Source organism: Dipteris shenzhenensis, chromosome 12 (assembly GCF_047967505.1).
Source record: "Dipteris shenzhenensis isolate YYH24624 ecotype China chromosome 12, Dip_SZ_1.0, whole genome shotgun sequence".
Taxonomy (NCBI): Eukaryota; Viridiplantae; Streptophyta; class Polypodiopsida; order Gleicheniales; family Dipteridaceae; genus Dipteris; species Dipteris shenzhenensis.
Window position 1 is genome coordinate 46,557,971 of NC_141607.1, and position 18,829 is coordinate 46,576,799.

General features: G+C 44.7%; 1 protein-coding gene across 1 annotated transcript in view; it reads left to right on the forward strand.

Moving 5' to 3' along the window:
- Window positions 1-18,829, forward strand: part of LOC147896306 (uncharacterized) — a 98,995-nt gene that overhangs the window by 27,159 nt on the left and 53,007 nt on the right. The window contains exon 6 of the mRNA XM_087382655.1: window positions 2,733-2,864. Within this exon, the coding sequence (XP_087238781.1) occupies window positions 2,733-2,864 (132 nt within the window). The remainder of the gene's footprint in view (window positions 1-2,732; window positions 2,865-18,829) is intronic.

Below are 18,829 nucleotides of genomic sequence, written 5' to 3' on the forward strand. Positions count from 1 at the left end.
TGAAACGGTTGCCTTTGCGGGCTCCCGTTTTGCCACGTTCGCCCATCTAGTCGTCTCTGCTATAGCCGACTGTATCGTGGCTATCTGTGCCTCCATCTCTGTGACCGGGGTCCCTCCAGGCGCTGCTCTCAGGGTCCCGAGCTCCTCTCGAAGCTGTGTGATGTCGTGTCTGACCCCCTGGATAAGGGTGCCCTGCTCGTGTATAATGCGGGCCTGCTCCTAGGTGTATCGGGCCTGCTCCTGAGTGTGATGTGTCAGCTCTGCCTGACAGGCCTGGATGCTGTGTATCTCAGTTAATAGGGAGTCCCAAGCATCTGGTAGGGGCCTAAGATGTCCTGGTCTAGGTGGGAACTGGATCTCGAGAGGGGTTGGAATGAAGGTGGCCTGTTGAGGTTGTACTGAGGGTGGGGACATCATTATCTCGGCGGGGAAGTGGTATGTAGGAGTATCGAGGCCGGACAAGGTGATGAAGGGTGGCTGACTGAGAGGTAGAGGTGATACGAGGGGAAAGTACTGTGGAGCCGTGGCCGGTGGGGCCAGTGGTGAGGCTACTGGAGAGGAGACCTGTGATGATGATGCAGGAGAGGGGGAGGAGAGAGGTGGCATAGATGATGAGGCGGATGATGGTGGTGAAATAAATAATGGTGGTGAGAGAGAAGTAGAAGTAGAAGTAGAATTTATTAGCGTCCTCGGGGGGCCAAAAATGACCCATGGGACCCGTCTCGATACAATGTAAAAAGAGTCTCCTCAAGGAGAGGGGTCAGGAGTCTATGAGAGAGAGAGAGAGAGAGAGAGAGAGAGATGATATGATATGATTGTATTAAAGTCCGTGTGAGACCCTTCAAGATCCATGGGACTGGTGTTCACTATGAACTAATAGTAATCCCTTACATCTAGTATAGAGAAAAATCTTACAGCTTTGTCATGTAGTGAGTACTTGTTGGGCTATCTTGTGAGCTAGACCCAGCACCTTGTTGCGATGTTCTAAAATCTCTTTTAAGTAGCTTCCTAGCTTTTTGACTGGCTGCTCCAGCAGATTCTTTAGGTCTCTGCTTTCCCCATAGCCTTCTCTGATGTGTGCGTATGCTCTACATCTGAGGACTACATGCTGCTCATTTTCTACTTCTCCTGTGGGGCAGATTTTGCAGGTTCTTTCCTCTCTGGGGATCCTGCGTATTGCCCATCTACCCCTCTCTACCTCGAGATCATGTGAACTAGTTCTAATTTTGCAGATCATATGTCTTTTAAATGTTGATATGTCTTCCCCAAGGTATTTCTGCATTCCATAACTGTCCATTGAGTTAATTTCTTGTTTACTAAACTGCACTTTTGTCCCTGGGTTTTGCCATAGTTTTTGTACCATTTTCTGTCTCACAATCTCTCTTATTTCACATGCATCTTCTGGTATATCTGCGGTAGTTATACCCATTATTCCATCCACTTCATCTCCTCTCTGTGCCAACCCATGAGTTGTGTAGCTTCCATCACTTTGTGTGGTATCCTGCTGTCATTCATCTTCTCAACTTTGTTGAGGTATGCCATGAATTGATACAATGCTTCCCCTTCTAGAGGTATCATACCTGTTTCAGCCAGCAGGATGGGGTAGGGTGTCTGTGCCTTAACCCCTAACTCCCCTATTAGGAAGCGTTTATGTAAAGTTTCTGTTCTTTCCCAGTGAATCCTAGATTGTTCATTATTGTCATGTAGTTAGCGTAAGGGATATACCATGGGTAAGTTTCACTGAGTATGTGTATATATCTACTGACAGATGTTCAGTTTGCTTACCAAATGATTGGACACATGGGTGACAACCGTAATGGGCATACATTTGTTTCTCTCTCACTACAATTTGGAGTTTCACTTATCCAGGAAGCTCCCTTTAAGTTTAGGAGGGTACTCTTTTCTACTTAATATTTAATGGGGGTTGATGATATGATCATTAGGTTTGAGCATTTGTTGCATGGAATTGGGCCCACCTTGTTTTTTCAGATGAGACTGGGTAAAGGAAATGGAGAGCCTGCTCAGGAATGAGATGAGGACATGATTCATAGTATGTTTGTGGAGGTGGTGACGATCTTCTGTTTCTGATGGGGGCTATTATTCTGGTGTAGGGGTGGTTTTTCCTTTTTTCTTTTGGAAAAGGAGGGGTGGGGGGCTAGGAACATTGAGTCCACTCATATGACCTAGTGGTGACAGGATGTGTACTGGATTTTGATGGCGTGTATAGTCTAATGGGCTAACTCAAGGGATTTTTGTTAAAGGTTAGTACTTTTCTATCAATAGGACACAGATTGTACAGTAGTAGCCTTTTCTTTGAATTTTGATGGCAAGACATTGACTTGTCGCATAGTAAATGCATAGGAGTATTCAGATTCTGAAAATGGGAATTGTTGCAGGAGCAAGACTCTCTCTTCCCTGATGATTATTCACCATCTCCTATATGATGGTTTTTCATTTAGGAGGAGGAGTTTGTTTTGTTTGGTGCTTGTGGATTGATTGTTGTTTTAAATAACATTTTTGAATGTTCATGTGAATGATATTGCATACTGTTTAAGTGGAAATTTGGATTGAACTTTTTTATTTCCATCACTCAAAACATTTGATTTTGGATACTCGCTCAATTGGATGCATTATGTTGCCTTATAATTTTAGATATGTTAGAGTTGGTAATAATTTTTTAGCATGGCTATTCACGTGTATTTTGTTCACGTACCTTCTTGTTTTTACTGCAGCAAATTCTTTTTGAAGAGCAAGATGTTGTAACCTGCGATATGGATATATTTGACAAACATCTGGTTTTGTATCAAAGGAAAGAGGGGCTACCTCGCATATGTGTGTTTGACATGCCCATCTCATTGGATCTGGTATGCACTAACCCTTGTGGGCCACTCTTCTATTTGAAAGTATGTTGTGGTCCTTTTGATCTGTTATTATTCTTTCTCTTTCTGAGTGTGGAGATTGAAACATTTTCTTTCACACACATATGATTCTGTTCAGAAGATCCTTTGAGACTTTGTGAAAATGATGATGAGTATATGTGGAAAGAGGAAAGGGGGAGAAGCAGGAAATGGAAGAAGGTAAAGGAAAAAATACAGGAGGAATGGACAGAGAAGCAGAGGCGAATAGGCAGCCTATCTTGTCTCTATAAAAATGTGAGGGTCGGAATATGAAAAATACATATGTCCTATGCTAGGAGCTAAAGTCTACTACCACTCTTTCTGACCTTTAATTAATTCTAACCCAAAATCACCTCAAGAATAACTTAGTGAACTAGTCTATAGTTCGTCACTTTTCTAGCAATCCCCTTGATGAATAATGGATTAGGCTTCACACCCATCAGGTTGGAAAACTTCTCTTGCTTAATTCTAGCAAGAGGTTTGGTTAGGATATCATCCACCTCATCTTCTGTCAGATTGTATATAAGCTCAATTTCATTGCTTAGTATTTTTTCTCGTATAAAGTTATGTTGCACCTTAATGTGCTTTGTCTAAGCATGAAATACAAGATCCTTGGCCAATTTAATAGAAATTTAATTATCAATCAATAATGGAGTTGAATCCTTTCGAATAAGTCCAATATTTCCCTCAACTAGATAGCCTCAAAGGGTGCGTTAGTGGTGTCACATGCACCAGTGCCAGGCACAGGTGGCAGTGACACCTGGCTGCACATACTCATTTCTCAGCATCAATTAGCACCGATTCACATGGTTTTGGCAGCAGAAGACAACACGTGGAGTTGACTTTCTAGTAAAAAGTCAATGCATTGACTTTTTAAATTGATGTTAACTCTTGACCAACCTGACCAACGTCAGTGTTGACCATTCGACCATGGTCGGCCACGCTTCTCTCTAAAGAAGTAAAAGGAGATACTAGCCCATTCATTTTAGCATTCAGCTTATGCAGTTCACTCTTCAACACTCAGCTTCCATCCTTAGCATTCAGCCCACGTAGCAGCCACAACATACAGCAGCAAGTCCCACATTTGTCCGTAGTGCTTCCTGCAATCAGGAGCAATATTGGAAAGGCATTCGATCAGATTCAGTAGGCCTCCCAGAGTCTAGCTCTTCATCAACATCGACTACAACCTCTCCATCAACATCTAGTCGTCAGCAGGAGCATATGGAGTCAAGTCATAGCCCAGACCAAAAGGGACTAATTATTGTAATCAATTCATTGCATTCATTTAGTAATTGCACATTGCATTACCGACAAACCTGCGTGACTTGTGTCACATCTCATCTCTCTCTCTCTCTCTCTCTCTCTCTCAGTGCTATCCAATTCTTAATTGTAGGTAGTATAAGGTTGTTTACTATGGTTAGAAGTCCTCTGCAAGGTACATTGGTATCAGAGCCTAAATGGGCAACCTTAGGAGCATAATGATGGCCATGTCGCCAGGCAATTCATTTGCTTCTGCTCAGATTAATCCAGTCTTGAAGATCTTATTGCAAGTCATGTGCTTCTTGCATGAGCATGTAGTACGATATAGATTTGGCTTGCGCGAGCATATAGGCACAGTTAGTCAGGCAATCATTCTAGTGAGCCAATCCAGTCAAAGCATAGGCAGTCTCGCCACCCAGTCTAGTCAAAGCATAGTCAGTTCATTAGTAGTCCTCCATCCGCAGGTAGCATAGTCAGTTCATTCGATTTGGAGTTCTCCGAGCACCAGTCAGTGGAATACTCTAAAACAGTTTCACAATTACAGCTCAAGTAGCTCAATCATGGGTCTCACTTGGGTCTACCACCCAAGGAAGGCTCTCAGCTTTCTTTTTCAGCTCCTAGTGGTCTTCCATCCCTAAGAATTGCTCAGCAGTCGCAGCCAATGAGTGCCTTGGCTCTACCACCTGAGGCGGTCACGGTCACTCCTTTCCCACAAGTTCAATCAACTTAGTCATTTTAGTGAGTCCAAGCTTTGTAGACAGGACCCTCAGTGACATCTTATGCAGTGGTCTGACATCTCTCATCAAAAGGAGTTCCGTATAGGCTTTGGCATGTAGGAGGTTCTCTTCAACATGGCCATGAGTAGGTGCATATCCTCAGCCTTGGGTGTTGCATATGGAACAGGAAGTGGACTTCAGCAGCAGTCACATTGGTGTAGACGGAAGTTCGTGGGTTCCCAGAGAATGTGGATGAAAGGTTTCTCTCTAGCAGGTCCTTGGTGTGAAATTTTGCACAGGTGGTCAAGTCCCCAAAGGCACAAGCCACAATGGATCAGTTTGAATCGTCGAGGCAAAGTGTTGCAAGATATCCACCTAGCAACAAGTTCAGTAGAGGGGAATGTCTCGTGCACCAATGTTAGACACAAGTGGGAGTGACACCTGGCTACACATACATTATTTCTCAGCATCAATTAGTAGCAGGTTCACATGATTGTGGGCAGTAGAAGACAAGGTAGGAAAAAAATTTGCAAAGTTGACTTTCTAGTCAAAAAGTCAACGCATTGGCTTTTTGGTCAATGTTTACTTTTGACCGACTTGGTCAAATGTTCGCATTGACCAGCCGACCAAGGTCAGCTAGTCTGCTTCTGAACCCCTTTAGAATGAATTATAAAAGAGATACCAGCCACAAAGTATCAATTAGTGGCAGGTTCACATGATTGTGGGCAGTAGAAGACAAGGTAGGAAAAAAATTGCAAAGTTGACTTTCTAGTCAAAAAGTCAACACATTGGCTTTTTGGTCAATGTTTACTTTTGACCGACTTGGTCAAATGTTCGCATTGACCAGCCGACCAAGGTCAGCTAGTCTTCTTCTGCACCCCTTTCGAATGAATTATAAAGGAGATACCAGCCCAGTCATTTCAGCATTCAGCTCATGCAGTTCAGTCTTCACTGTTCAGCAGTCAACTTCCATTCTCAGCATTCAGCCCAGGCAGCAGTCAGCATAAAACAGCAAGTCCCGCATTCATCTGTAGTCCTGCAGCCTGCAGTAAGGAGCAACATTAGGCATCCACTCAGATCCAGCAAGCCTCCCAGATTCCGGCTTTTCATCAACATCCACTACAGCCTCTCCATAAGCATCTAGTCGTCAGCAGCAGCATATGCAGCCTCTCCATAAGCGGCTAATTGTTGTAATCAGTTCAGTGCATTCATTTAGTAATTAGACATTGCATTGCATACCAATTTGCGTGTCTCGTCTCACTCTCTCTCTCTCCCCCCCCCCCCCCTCTCTCTCTCAGTCCAATCTAATTGATTGCAATTAGTCCAAGGTTTTTTACTACGGTTAGAAGTCCTCTACACGTTGTGTGGATAAAAATGTAAATATGATTTTCACTTGTTGCATGCTGATGGGTAAGTGCATAGCTATGTGTATAGCTAGTTGTGGGTGGCTTTGAGTTATGGAAACTCTCATAAAAGACTCTACATTGATGTATATGTTTTCTTGAGATGGTAGATATTTCTACGGGGACTTTTGGGAAATGATGAGTTGAAGTGTGGATGCACTAGTTCACTCCAGAGTTTTGTGGTATCCACGTCACTTATGTTGGTTTCAGGATGACATGCGTCCTTCATTGCCATCCATTGTCATCTGATGATGTTTTTCCCCATGGGTTGTTTTATGTGTGGTTATATGTGGGCATTTATGCTTTGAATGCCTTGTATGAAGTTTGTATGAAGAGGTGGTGCCTAAGATCTAGAATTTGGGGATTAATTGTCTAGGCCTAAGCTTTGTGAAGAGATTGGGAGAGTGGTAAATTTCATGTGCTGATATACTTGAAAAATTGGAAAGTGAGCATGTGCATGCAAGGTGGCTACGTGAATCTAGTCTTGAAGCTTCTGGTCGACGAGCTGGTAGGTACGTGAGTTGACAGCAAAAAGGGCGGCTCGGGAAGCTTGGGGGAGGAGGCCTACATCGGAAGCTGCGAAGGGGGTCGAGGATCGCGCAAGGAAAAATACGGACTAGACTCAGTGGAGCGTGACTTCGGTGTGGCTGGGAAGGATCTCAGATGACGGGTGTGGGAGCTTCTGAGAGCAGAAGGGCTACAAGACGTTGGAGAGGCTTGAGTGCAATAAGGAGCAGACGGGGATGGTTGCAGGAAGAGTACTTTGGATGAGGAGGAGAGCTTCTTGAAAGGATCTTCACTACTATACGGTCTGGGAATCGTGGGCAACAGAGATGACTGTGTGTGAGCTAGGTAGTGGGCCATTTGCGCTTGGAGGGAGCTACTTGGCTGGTGTGTCGACTGTGTAGATTGAAGCTTCTCAGACGGAGGAAGTCGTGAGCATCATGAGCTCTAGTGTCACCCTCCTTGTGTCTATACTAGCCTGTTCCGACGTATCACAGGAGTAGCACCCTAATTTTCCTCCCAGCCTATTCTGCCAAGACTTTCAAGCGAGAGACAGAGATCTGCATTCGAAATCACGTAAATCACATCCTTCCCTTCTCTCACTAGCCTTAGCAAACCCCAAATCCCTAGATAGATCTAGATGCCACATGTCATCCATATAGGGCCTTCCTAATGCAACATTTCACCCCTCTCTTGGGATGCATTTAATTCCTTGCCCCTAGGCACAATCTTTGCACTAGGCCCTTGGTCTCAGATCTATCTAGTCTGGTGCTATCAGCCCTCACCTAGGACCTTGACATTAAATCCCTCCCGATCATTTACATGAAGCGCAAACACATATATTACAGAGATAGATCCATAAGGGAAATGTCGACTGATTCTTCCGAGGTCATGCTACCTCGGCTAGAGCGTAACATTCCTTCCCTCTTCAGACATCAGCGTCCTCGATGATAAAGTCTGGGAACACTCTCCGCAACTGATATACGGATTCCCAGGTAGCTTCGGATAGAGGCTGACCATGCCATGCAACCAACACCGTGGGTATCTTCCGATTTCGTATTTGCATTGTTCCTCGGTCCAGGATTCTTGTTGGTTTGCGCCTTGCAATATCCTCTATCTCCTGAAACAAAACCACACCTTCGATTAGTGAGTCACCAGTATGTAAAAATTTCTTTAAACGCGAAACATGAAAAACCGGGTGCACCTTACACCCCTGTGGTAATTCTAATTTATAGGCTACACTGCCTATTCTCTTTAGAATTAACCACGGCCCACAGTATCGAGGTGATAACTTAGCACACTCTCCTGAAGTCAACGACTTCGAGTGCGAAGGAATTCTGAGAAAAACTTTTTCTCATTCTTCAAATACTCTTATAGACCGATTTTCATCGGCATACACCTTGGCTCTATCCATAGCCTGACGGATATTAGCTCTCGCAAGTGCTAGCATCTCCCGCATCTGAACTATAAAGTTCGCGGCACTAGGCACTTTCTGAGGTATTCCAACTATAGTTGGATTGGCTGGCCTATAACCATAGTTCAGCTCAAACGGACTGAACCCAGTAGATGAATGTTTCCTATCATTGTAGGCAAACTCCAACAATGGCAACCACTTGTCCCATGTATGTTGCCTCAATGACACATATGCCCTCAGCATATCCTCTAAAGTCTGGTTGACTCTCTCCGTCTGACCATCCGTCTCAGGATGATCCCCACTACTCATTCCCAACTCAGTCCTTAGTGTCTCAAATACCGCTGTCCAAAAGTGACCGGTAAACCTGACATCTCTGTCTGACACTATGGATCTAGGCAATCCATGCAGACGAAATATATGTCTAATAAACAAATCCGCTACTTGCGGGGCACTAATAGACTCTCTAGTCGAAATGAAGTGAGCCATCTTGGTTAGACGATCAACCACCACAAGGATAGAATTATACCCTCCTTGTGTTGCAGGTAACCCTACAATAAAGTCCATGGAAATGCTCTCCCACTTACTTAGTGGTATTTCCAAGGGCTGTAAAAGTCCGGGTGGCTTCACCCGCTCGGCCTTACTTACCTGACACGAGAAACACCGTGTCACATATTCATGAATATGCTTTTTCATCTTTGGCCAAAAGAAATCTCGCTTCACGAGATCATGTCTTCTCGACTCCTGGATGTCCCGCACACGGGCTATCATGGCATTGTCGAATGACTCTCTGCCTGAGATCATTCTGACCAGGTACTACAGCCTTGCCATTTCTAACTAGCATACCATCCCTTATGGCATATCTTGCATAAGTTTGGCCTTTTCTGGATGCCAGGTCATCCTTTTCATTTTCCCCGGGTTTTAACACATGAGCCTTAGGCCATAAGCTCTGGACAAACTCGTCCACCTTCTGAGTTTCTCTGATCTCGGTCATTAGAGCACTCTCTAATACCGTGAAACTCAGGTTGTGCATAATGCGAGACAATGCATCAGCTACCTTATTGTCTTTTCCTCTTCGGTACCGAATCGTTAGATTAAACTCCTGCATGAGCTCTGCCCACCTAGCTTGGCGGCCCCTCAAGTCAGGCTGTTTACAAAAATGTTTCAGAGTATCATGATCCACATCCACATAAAACTCTGAACCATACAAATAATGTCTCCATGTTTTCAAAGCATGGATAACAGCATACAACTCCAATTCATGAGTTGGCCAATTCCTTTGAGAGGGAGAAAGCTTCTTGCTTTCAAAGGCTACTGGCCTTCCCTCTTGAAGGAGGACTGCTCCTACCGCAATGCCACTTGCATCGGTTTCTAGGAACAACGGTTTCTGGGGATCAACTATTTTTAACACCGGTCCTGAGACCACAGCTTGTTTTATGGTGTCAAAACTTTCTTGTTGATTCTGTCCCCAAATAAAAGGTACTTTATCTGAGGTCAGATCAGTCAATGGCGATACTATTCCGGAATATCCTTTGATATGCCTTCTATAAAACTGGACAAATCCCAAGAATGATCGCAACGCGGTCAGACTCTGAGGGATTGGCCAAGTTAGTATCGCAGCCACTTTCTTCAGATCCATTTCTACCCCCTGTGGAGTAATTATGAATCCTAAATATTCAAGCCTAACCATACACAGTATAGTTTTCTTTTTATTTACATAAAGACTGGCTTTCCTCAAAGTACTGAACACTACTCTTAAGTGTTCACGATGCTCAGTAACACTTTTACTGAATATCAAGATATCGTCAATAAAATGTACTACGAACTTTCCGATATACGGACGTAGTAAATCGTTCATAAGCATGACGAAGGTCGCTGGAGCATTGGTAAGTCCGAAGGGCATTACCAAAAACTCATAATGACCAGACCTGCTTCTAAAAGCGGTTTTATGCACATCCTCGGCTCTAATCCGGATCTGATGGTAGCCGCACTTAAGATCTATTTTGCTGAAAATCACGGCTCCATGTAATGCATCTAGCAAATCATCAATCCGAGCCATCGGATACCTGTGCTTAACAGTGATATTATTCAATGCTCTGTAATCTATACAGAGGCGAAACGTATCATCCTTTTTCCTCTTTAATATCACTGGTGAAGCAAAAGGTGAGAAACTTGGTTGAATCTGTCCCAACTTGAGGTATTCTTCCAGTTGCCTATGCACCTCCGCTTCTTCAGTAAAACTCATTCTATAGGGAGGTCTATTTACAGGTTCTGCCCCCGGGATCAGTTCAATCTTATGCTGAACTTTCCGCTCTGGAGGTAACCCATAAGGTAGTTCATCCCTAAAACATTCAGAGAACTCCTCTACTATAAGATTAGCCAGCTTGGCCATCTCACCACTTTGTGTAACATCAGTGCTAGTCGAAGAATCATCCACCGATTCTACCGATGCTGTGCAAAGGTACAAAAACTCTACTTGAGCCTTTCTGATTTCCATCACGGAAACCAACGGTCCCTGAGGTATATCTTTTTCACCTCGCAAAACATAAAGCACATCATTCATCTTGAATTGATATACGTGCTTTTTCCAATCAATGGCTGGATTCTTCCTAGAATGCCACGCCATTCCCAGGGCTATATCCGCATGAGCAAGCTTGGTTATTTCAAAATCAAGCTTCTCAGCATAGTCCTGAATCCGAAGCTCTAACTGGGTAACCCTTTGGTCCCATACTTCAGTTGAACTTCCATCGGCCATAGATGATAACCCTACAGATCTTCTCACGAAGAGTTTATCCTTCGAGCGCTTTGCACATTGCAGAGTGTTGTTGATGGGCATTGGGTGATAATTGGATGTCCAACTTCATCCATATGGCTAATTGTTCTCCTTAAAGGCACATTGACCTTTAAGTGGGAGGTTGTTGGGGTAAAGGCCTATGGCCTACCCAATGCACTTATACCATGGTTATTCTTTATTTGTGGATATATAGAGAATAAGGGTGTGGTGACTATTGCACCTGTAGCACCCATGATATCTTGTGTCTCTCTCTTGCTCTCTTGGTTGCATCGTCACTTCCATCATATAGCCCCCAAGTCTAGGGCTTGAAGCAACCTCCAAATAGAGTTCCCTCGACTCAAAGTGGGCTCAAAATGGAGCTCTCAAGAGGCCCCTTTTAATGTGCCCTTGTGCACATCCAAAATGGGCTTTGGAGAACCTCTTTCCAATAGCCCTTGAGTTTGGGGCTCAAAGTGTCATAGTCAGATGGACTTGCCTTTAATTTCAGCCTCTTCACGAGCTTGGAGTTAATCACATTGTGAGTTGACGCTGAGTCAAACAACACAATGACATCATGACTGGCCACTTGCCCTTTCATTTTGATTAACTCCGTATCATTGAAGGCTGTATACCCCGTTGCTTCGGGCTTAGATAGGATGTTATCAGGTGCACTCGTCACTAACTTAGTAACAGACACACAGAACAAACAAGGTACTAACCTCTGAGAAGATCCCGCTAGCTGAATCTGCATCTCTTCCGCTCTGGGACTTCCCTGCATCTCCACGTCGCACTCTGAGATCACCATCTCAGCCATCCGACGATCTTTGTTATGTGGACAATCCTTCCACTGATGAGGCTGAAGGCAACCAAAACATAAGCCTTCTCTCCTCGCTTTTTCCCTTTGTTCTGGGTTCAAGGGAGACTTAGACCAAGCTCGGGCTGCCATTGGGGTTACTTTCCTCTTCACTCCAATGGTGGTACTTGGTTTAGGAGTTTCAGCCGGTCTCGCCTGCTTGGCTTGACCACTCGGCTGCGAACCACTCCCTCTACTAGCCCACTTCTTCTTAAACCCAGATTTCTTCGGATACCCATACTGGGTTCCGACCTGTGCAAACCCACTTGGCTTGCTGCCCTTGGCATCCTCGTAGTTCAGGGCTATAGCTATTGCATCATCTAGCGTGTTCGCGTACTTAGCCCGAACTTCCATTTTTATTCGATCATTCAATCCAAATATGAAATCTTTCACTTGGATTGATTGAGGCAGGGGTTCGTCAACCTTCATTACACTCTCTCGAAACTTATCAGTGTATTCTGCCACTGATAAATTTCTCTGACGAAGGTTCCTATATCGATCCCAAGCTCGGGATGCCTCGTCAGGAGGTAAGAAGTGTTTCCTGAACTCTCTTTTAAACCCCTCCCAGGTAGTGGATGCTATGCCATCTTTTTGTTGTTTAATCCACCACCGATCCGCTGCCTCACTAAACATATGGGTGGCCTCGCGGATCTTTTTGATGTCATTTCTGATCTTACAAATGGCGAACGCCTCGTCCCATTTGTGTAACCAGGTCTCAATGACATCGGAGCCACGGTCGTTCATCCGACCAGAATACTTTTCCGGTCTGTAATTGGCAATATTTGGCACTTTAGCCTTCCTAGGCTCGACCGTATGGACACTAGACTCCAGTTCCAATTGGAGCCTTTCCCTTCTCTTCTCGAGAAGGTCTGGCAGACATACTCTGTAACACTCTCCTAAGTTCAGATTGCCCTGCGTTGGCTTGTAATTGCTGCGCTAACAACTGTTGCAAGGCATCCTCCAGCAATGCAATCCTGCCAGATAAAGTGTGAGCTACTGGGCGCGATCCTTGCTGGGTCGGCCAGACTCCTGATTCACCAGGGTCCCTCCTGGAAGCCCCTTCTTCTGCTTCCATTTAGTTCAGTAGATGTTTTGCCTTTTAAAAAAAAAAATAAAAAATAAAAATAACACCGCTAGACCACTGTATTTACAAACTGATGCAATTCAGTGTACTGACACTCCGACACAATTCCCTATACTAGGGAATACCTGCAATCCCAAATTCACACTAACTAGGCATTTGATACATGCACATATCCCAAATCCTGCTTTCCCTATACTAGGGAAATTCCTGCAAGTCAACTCAGACTAAAATACACAGGCATAGTCTCAAGCATAATCTGTCCCTGCTACAGCATCAAACCTTCACGCAGACTAATTATTAACAAAACCCTCTTCACGCAAGCGGAGCATCAGCAAACTAAATCAGGAAAAAAAACACAGAACTGACGGAGGTCAAAGAGAGCTCCCTGGTCGATTACTCCCGCTACACGGTTTGATCAACTGGATTTTCACGTATGCAGATATCCTGAAGCCTGTAGCCTCCTCGTAACTTCCTGATCGTAAATGATACGTTTCCGCCAAAGCCTTTGCAATCTCTGGTTCCGGTTAGAAACTCGATACCAGCTGATACGTGCAATTCAACTAGCTACAGCATATAAGCGGAACTGGTGGCCAAAGAAGTCCCAGCTACGAGCTGTCTACGTGAGCTTGGAGGGCCAAGACTACGGCGGAACAGCTGGCGACGTGAACCTATCGCCTGTTGTCACAGGTTCTCAGATCCCCCGTAATCCTGCCTGCGCATCGCCCTTCCACAAATCTCACCGAAGACCTCAGTTAACGTAAGTCCCTGTTAGTCTTCATTCCGTCGTAGACCACGGGCAGCAACACCTCGTAGTTCGCTGATTAGCCCGTCGCGTGGAGGTCACGGGCAATTGCGAACAGACCCGTCGTATATCACGCCCACGTCGTTCGTCATCGCATATTGCGTCAGCAGCTGCACGTTTCATCACCCTCTCTTGATCCGTCACCAGCGCTCCACCTTCTTAATCTTTTTCTTCGTGGACGCTCCGCTACGCTCTTCCAAGCCTTGCGCTCTGATACCAACTGTCACCCTCCTTGTGTCTATACTAGCCTGTTCCGACGTATCACGGGAGTAGCACCCTAATTTTCCTCCCAGCCTATTCTGCCAAGACTTTCAAGCGAGAGACAGAGATCTGCATTCGAAATCACGTAAATCACATCCTTCCCTTCTCTCACTAGCCTTAGCAAACCCCAAATCCCTAGATAGATCTAGATGCCACATGTCATCCATATAGGGCCTTCCTAATGCAACATTTCACCCCTCTCTTGGGATGCATTTAATTCCTTGCCCCTAGGCACAATCTTTGCACTAGGCCCTTGGTCTCAGATCTATCTAGTCTGGTGCTATCAGCCCTCACCTAGGACCTTGACATTAAATCCCTCCCGATCATTTACATGAAGCGCAAACACATATATTACAGAGATAGATCCATAAGGGAAATGTCGACTGATTCTTCCGAGGTCATGCTACCTCGGCTAGAGCGTAACATCTAGGATGCTGTAAGAGCGACCGAGATAAGCAATTAGACAGGGTGGTTGCTTTGGTTGTGAGCTTTGGGTTAGGGGCGCTGCATGCTCATAGATTGGTTGGTTGTCAATTGCATGGGCTGAGAGCAGGGAGGCCTTGATCGGGTGGGTGTCGAGAATGCTAGCTACAGAGACTTCGGCTGTGGAGGAACTCCTGGGATGGCGAGCTGCAACATGAAAGCTTGGCTCACCTCAGAATTATGTGACTCCATTGGGAGGTCATGGGCGGCAGACAGTATAGCTAATGGGTTGCTTGCTGGTCATAGCTAACACCTTGTGACTTTGGTGTATAGTTTGAGGCGCAGTTCTAAAGGAAATTGTGGCTAAGATAGATGACTCCTTTAAAGAAAGTCTCGTTGATGAGCATGTGTTAGCATTGGCTAGATCCCATATACTCACGGTGTTCTAGTGTGGGCTTCTCTCACAAGATATCGGTTGTTGGTCATGCTGAGAAGGCAGATGGTATCTTGCTCTTGCATTGAGCTTGTGATAATTCTCGAAGGCAATGGTTTGGTGACAGAAGATGTCTGAGTTCCTATGAACAATCTTGTGTGAGACTAGAAGGACTGAAAAGACTGATAACCTTGGCGTAATTGGAGAAATGTTTTTGGTGTTTGAGATGAGCCATAGGGTGGAGGCTATTATTATACCACGACATGTGCAGTATGAAGTAATATTCAATGAAGTTACAGAGGAGCGGTGGGTTCTTATTCTACAGATAACAGACGAGGTTGTTGGTAGGATTGGAGTTTCCCAGGAGCCAGTGGCCAAGAGATCTGTTTTATGAGATAGATATGATACCAGAATATGAATTTTTGTAAGACTAGAGTCTAGATATTATATCAGAGTGATTTGAGTGTGGGGTTTGATTCTGTAGATATTTTTGTGGAAGGAGATAGAGTGGTACCAGTAGAGGAGTTACTGGATGAAATGAAAAAAGCAAAAAAATGTTTTTTTGTTTAGAGATAGAATCACAGTATGATACAGTGTGCTTCAGCTGGAACTTTCAGTTTGAAGAAATCCTCAATTTTGAACCACAAGGTGTGTGAAGCTCTTGTTCCAGAGGTACCACCTCAAATGATCAAGCGTGATCGTTTTATAGATAGCTTGAAGCCTACACTCAGATTTAAAGTGGAGCTGAAGAATCTAGATAGTTTTGAAGATGCTGTTAGAGTGGCCAGGGAGAAGGAATGGAAAATCCAAAGATTGAGGCAGCTTAGAATGCAAGAAGGGCCTAAGAATCTGATTGGAAGTCCAGAAGTAATAAAGGCTTATGTAGAAAAAGAGCTGATGTCTGTTCCTATGCAGGATGACTCCCTGAAGGACTTGCATGATGCTGTAGAGGTTATTGAACGAAGGAGACCGAGAGAGAGAGGGGGAGACACAAAAGTGTGGGTGTGAAGTGTTGAGCCACACCACAAACTCATAGGTTTTATTAGGATTAGGCTTTCACCCTATGACTGTCTTAAGACAGTCATAGGTGTCATATCTTTAATAAAAGGGTGGCAATGTGCCTTTACCCCAACAACCTCCCACCTAAAGGCCAATGTGCCTAAAGGGGAGAAAAGAATAAAAATTACAGCAATATACAGTTACTGTATACAAGACCATAAAATAAGAATGGTCTCATCCTAATCCCATGATGTGGCGGCAATGTGCAAACCGCTCTGTAGGCAAGCTCTTAGTGAGCAAATCTGCAGGATTATCATCAGTATGCACCTTCACAAGCTCAAGTCGCTTGTCTTCCAGTACCTCCCTGATGAAATGGTATTTCACATCTATGTGCTTGGTCTTTTGATGAAAGACCGGATTCTTTGCCAACATGATAGCACTCTGACTATCACAATGCAAAACTGGCATATCTCCTGTAATGCCCAAATCTCCCACCAGCCGAGTAAGCCATATTGCTTCCTTGCAAGCCTCAGTGGCTGCAACATATTCAGCTTCAGTGGTTGACAGTGCAACGCATTTCTTCAACCGAGACACCCATAATATAGCACCTCCTGCAAATGTGAAAATATAACCGGTAGTAGACTTCCGGTTATCTGCATTCCCTGCATGGTCAGAATCTGTAAAACCATGCACCAATGCATCCTGCCTACCATAGCATACGCACAAGTCTTTGGTACCCTTGAGATACCTCAAGACACCTTTCACTGCTTCCCAGTGCCGCTTGCCTGGATTTGCCATATACCTGCTGATGACTCCCACCGCAAAAGCAATATCCGGACGAGTGGCAACCATGGCATACATCAAAGAACCAATTGCAGATGCATACGGAACCTTGGCCATTTCAGCCTTATCATCATCTGATCTGGGGCTGTCCTTACTGCTGAGTTTTAAATGTGGAGGCAACGGGGTACTAATAGACTTCCCCCCCTCCATTTTAAACCTCTGTAGGACTTTGTCAATGTACTCCTTCTGTGACAGAAACAAAAGTCCCTTGGACCTGTCACGAATAATCCGCATGCCAAGAATATGGTTTGCATCACCCAAGTCTTTCATGTCAAAAGACTTATGCAGTTGTTTCTTCAAAGCACTAATCTCCTGCTGAGATTTACTGGCAATCAGCATGTCATCCACATATAGAATGAGTAGCATCAAACTGCCATCCTTTGCCCGTTTGGTATACAAGCAATGATCGGTCTCACACCTATGATAGCCTTGGGACTGCATGAAGGCATCAAACTTCTTGTACCATTCTCTTGGTGCCTGCTTGAGTCCATACAAGCTCCTCTTGAGCTTACACACAAGTTGCTCTTTCCCTTTAACAGCATATCCCTCTGGCTGACTCATATAGATCTCATCATGGAGATCTCCGTGAAGAAAAGCTGTCTTCACATCCATCTGACATAAATCCATGTCCTCATGAGCAACAAGAGCTAACACTGCTCTCAAAGTAGTCATCTTGACTACAGGGGAAAAGGTCTCATCAAAGTCAATGCCCTTCTCTTGCTTAAATCCCTTGGCAACCAATCTGGCCTTATACCTCGGTAAAGCATTTGAATCCACTTTGACTTTGTAAACCCACTTGCATGGCAAAACCTTTCTGCCTGCAGGTAGCTGCACCAAGTTCCATGTATCATTTTGAAGTAGGGAGTCCATTTCTGACTGCATGGCTTTCTCCCACTTCCTTTTCTCTGTTCTTCCCATAGCTTCCTTGAAGCTGGAAGGCTCACCACAATCTGTCAGCATGATAAAATCAGCCACATTATTGGCTCCTGGAACAAACCTGTCAGGAGGCCGTTGTACACGGGTGCTCCTCCTAACAAAATGTTCCGGATTAGGCTGCTGTCTAGCCTGTTCGTCATGCATGACGGGTGGCTGTACCACCATATTTGGCTGTTCTACAGCCCCATTTGCTGGCATATCCAGTGGTGCATCATTGGCAAAATTGTCTGGCTGATTTTCAGCCTATATACCCTCTTGAACAGGGTTATCTACAGCAGCCTGCTGCTGCATATTAATGGGCATTCTTTGCTGTCCGACATCATCATAAACAACCCTCCTGTATTCCACAGGTTGCACGGGTTCTTCGTGTACACTATCCTCTTTAAAGATGACATCATTGCTGCGTATAATCTTCCGTTTGACGGGATCCCATAACCTGTACCCCATTTCACCTTCGTCACCATAACCCATAAAGATGCATCTGGAAGACTTTGGCTCCAGTTTGGTGCGCAGTTCTTTGCGTATATGAGCAAAGCACTCGCAGCCAAACACACGTAAGTGCTTATATGAAGGTGGCTTGCCAGACCACACCTCCTCTGGCACTTTCAACTCCAAAGCCTTGTTCGGCGACCTGTTAATTATGTGAACAGCTGTTTGCACGGCTTCTGCCCAAAAGCCATGGGGCAATGCAGCATAAGACAACATACATTGAACCTTCTCCTGAATAGTTCGATTCATCCGCTCACTCACACCATTTTGAGATGCATTATGAGGGGCTGTGAGTTCCTGTTTAATGCCCTTAGCTTCGCAAAACTGTACAAAAGCATGTGACACATACTAACCCCCATTATCGGATCTGAGGCATTTCAGCCTGCGACCTGTCCGATTCTCAACCTGAGCGACAAACTTCTTGAAAGCATCTAAGGCATCGCTTTTATGCTTCAAGAAATAGACCCACACTTTGCGTGTGGCATCATCAATAAAAGTAATGAAATACTTTGCACCCCCTAGTGATAGCTGTGGCATCTCACACAAATCAGTGTGCACTAGATCAAGCGGTGCTCTATTTTGGGGAGTTCTCCTCTTATGAGGAGTCATAGAATGCTTGCCAAATATGCAATGATCACAAGTAGGCAAATCTGAAAATGAAAGAGACGGCAGATAACCCAAACGTGACAGTTCTTGCATTCCTTTAACGGACATGTGTCCCAACCGGCTATGCCACAATGAA